The sequence below is a fragment of the Gymnodraco acuticeps genome, unplaced genomic scaffold (assembly GCF_902827175.1).
Source record: "Gymnodraco acuticeps unplaced genomic scaffold, fGymAcu1.1, whole genome shotgun sequence".
Taxonomy (NCBI): Eukaryota; Metazoa; Chordata; class Actinopteri; order Perciformes; family Bathydraconidae; genus Gymnodraco; species Gymnodraco acuticeps.
This window is the reverse complement of record NW_022991375.1, coordinates 1,882,161-1,885,045: the sequence shown is the minus strand read 5'-3', so window position 1 is coordinate 1,885,045 and position 2,885 is coordinate 1,882,161. Positions and strand designations below refer to the sequence as shown.

Genomic DNA, 2,885 nt, shown 5'->3' with positions numbered 1-2,885 from the left:
CTTTTTCATCCCATCTTCAGGACAATTGTTGATTCTATCTGCGTAATATTTAATACAAATCATGACAGAATAAATATATATTGTAGTTGTTCAAGCGGATAACAAATACAAATGTTGACGTTTTCTATATTCATCTCAATACGGAGCAGCTGTGATTTACAACCTTGTGTGGAAATGTCACCTGAGGCTCACAAACATTATTTATGTGTGTGAGTCTTCGTCGTGATTTTCAGTGTAAATAATAGAAGGTTAAATAACAAGAGACTGCATTGAGGCCGGAGAATTAAAAGTTCCATTGTCCATTTAAACGTTTAATAGTCTTCCAAAATGCAATAAATTACATGCACACATTTACACATTTTACACGTTTCTTCTATGACTGTCATCAAATACATTGCATATTCCTCTGAAATTTGAACACGAGTCCCATAGAAGGATACAAAAAAAGATTTGAAATGAACAACAGGGTTTTTTCAATATAACGTCCCTGCTCCAAGAGCCAACGAGTGCTGTATCGAGTTGGGGGTCTGCAGGTGGGCGGCCATGGAGCTGCCGGCTGAGGTGTACCATGAGCCCGAGCTTTCCAAAAAGTTAGAAGCCGTGGTGTTGATGCTTTGTGGCTGCAGGCTGTGCGGCCTGGAGGGGGCCTGTGTGTCCCAAACGGCCGGGGACTGTGGAGAGTTGCACACCATGGGGTCGCTGGAGCTGGGGCTGTGGTCAGGTGGAAGCTCTCCGCTTTTCATGATTTTCTTCAGTTTTGATCTCCTGTTCTGGAACCAGATTTTTACCTGGAAGAGGAAAAACAGCAGCATTAATATCTCATATATAACGTCAGGAACAGTAGATTCAGAGGAGGAGCGGTGCGTAAAGGCGCACAGAAATAACGCACCAAAACGGTCCTTATTATTTATTTAAACAAAGGGGCATTACAAAAATGTCAAGCTATGAAAAATGTCTAACACAAATGTTGATTTAAATCTCACCTGTGTTTGCGTGAGTCCCAGCCCGGCGGCCAGCTCGGCTCTCTCCGGCAGCGCCAGATACTGCGTGCCCTGAAAGCGCCTCGACAGGGCGGCGAGCTGGAAGCTGGAGTAGATAGTCCGGGGTTTCCTCACTTTCTTCGGCTTGCCGTTCACCATCCTCACTTCGGGTTCGCTGATTTCTTTTTCTGTTAAAAATAATGACAGCAAGAATAAGCACGTTTGCATGTAACATTCGCATTGTATTTAAAATATTATTCTGGGTGTTGTCGCCTATATTATCTCGTGAATTCAAAGAAAATCCAATTTTATAAATGCATTCTAGGCTGGCAAAAAACAATAGCCATGTATTTCCTTTATATTTTAAAATCACATCTTTAAAACAGATGTATTCTTTAGAAAACATAACAAAATACAAAGTATTCTTTATTTATTCCTTCAGCTTTGTATTGCACTTTTTATAATGCAAAAAGAAAATACTATAAATTATAAAACAAGGACACGTTTTTCAATACGCTTATTCGGTATAAATGGACTAATTATCTGGTCTTTATTTATTATTATAATGGATAAATGTGCGGTCCTTACCTTGCGGACTCGGCTGGGCTTGCACTCTGCTGTAAGTCCCCGCGTACTGGTGGTAGGCGGGGGTCGTGTACGAGCTGTAATCAGTGTAAGATTTTGTCGAGTAATTTCCAGCGGATCCGTTTACACCCGGGTACTGGTACTGGTAGGCATTGAGAGGCTTCCCGTACGAGGTGGAGCTGGGCGAGCAGTAGCCGTGAGGGACTCCAGCGGTGGGACTGTAGTAGCCAGAATCCGTGGCGGTGGACTCGGGTAAAGTAGGAGATTCCTGAGACGGATGGTGCATGGTGGAAATCTGAAAGGAGCTCTGGAAATCTGCAGTTTTCACACTCGGGATCCTTCGGTCAAATACTCCAGTCATACTTCGAGAGGGAAAGCGTGTGTGTTTTCTTTGATTAGCAACAAAAAAAAAGCGAGGCAGTCTGACTCCAAGGTGCTGTGAAAACTACACTGGCATTGTTGAAAGGCTCTCGGGCCGTCGGGCTCTGGTGAAGACTGCAGCCAGCCCCGCAGCAAAGACTTGGTTAAATCCTAAATCGCGCTCTTACGCACTACAGGGAGGATCTGGTTCCATTGGCCAAGGCGCACACAGACACAGCTACACCCAATTCACTCAGCCAGCTTTCTTATAGGGGGGAAACCACCCGGGTTATGAGGCTGCATTGTTATGTTTTTTATACTATCAATCAATAAGAGCGATTAAAGTGTTGGCCGTGTCATCAATCCACGTTTTCACCAGGATGAATTAGAAGGACTAAACCTCATAAAGGCCTTCTGATTATTACTATAGTATTTATTATTCTTTAATTATGCATTTTCAGAATCACATTATAATAATTGTGTTTACAACAAAATCTCCCCAAAATGACAAGAACATCAAATCATCTCGTAGTAAATTGAAATAACAATAAATACATAATACTATAACTTATTAATTGAGAAAATTGGTTATATTTTGGGCCTACTACACCATTCCTGAAAACATAGTCTTAGATCTAACAGTGTTACATGTTCAACAATTTATCAGTGGATCAAAATTAGTGCTATATAAAATATTTTCTACACCTAACACTCGTTACATTCTTATGAGCAGTTTTTCCAAATCAAGCAAATTGCTCTTTGATTGGTGTTTTCGATAATGCCAAAATTGACCAACTAACCCGAACTGCATCATTAAAGATTAATCGGATATTATCTCATCTTAAAACCTGCAGCAGAGAATGCAAAATCAACGCTCTGCACATTCAGTGGTGAACAGTGCCGACCAGTGGGCTAACTGAGGAACTGCATTTCACTCACAAACAAGACACATTATACCAA

The 2,885-nt window shown here is 41.4% G+C and overlaps 1 protein-coding gene across 1 annotated transcript; it reads right to left on the bottom strand.

The window, feature by feature from the left end:
- Positions 1–283: 283 nt before the first annotated feature.
- On the bottom strand, positions 284–2,141 carry dlx5a (distal-less homeobox 5a). Its single transcript, XM_034241073.1, has 3 exons — positions 1,569–2,141; positions 984–1,168; positions 284–788 (listed from the first exon to the last, which is right to left on the bottom strand). Exons 1-3 carry the CDS (start codon positions 1,924–1,926, stop codon positions 474–476), a joined length of 858 nt encoding a protein of 285 aa, XP_034096964.1. The 5' UTR covers positions 1,927–2,141; the 3' UTR covers positions 284–473.
- Positions 2,142–2,885: the final 744 nt, after the last annotated feature.

Bases quoted from the DNA above. Each gene is read 5' to 3' on its own strand.
- dlx5a (XM_034241073.1), bottom strand. From the start codon at position 1,926: ATGACTGGAGTATTTGACCGAAGGATCCCGAGTGTGAAAACTGCAGAT. The intron at 1,169-1,568 runs GTAAGGACCGCA...TATTTTTAACAG, and splicing joins AGCCCAGCCGAGTCCGCAAG to AAAAAGAAATCAGCGAACCC. The intron at 789-983 runs GTGAGATTTAAA...TTCCTCTTCCAG, and splicing joins TGGGACTCACGCAAACACAG to GTAAAAATCTGGTTCCAGAA.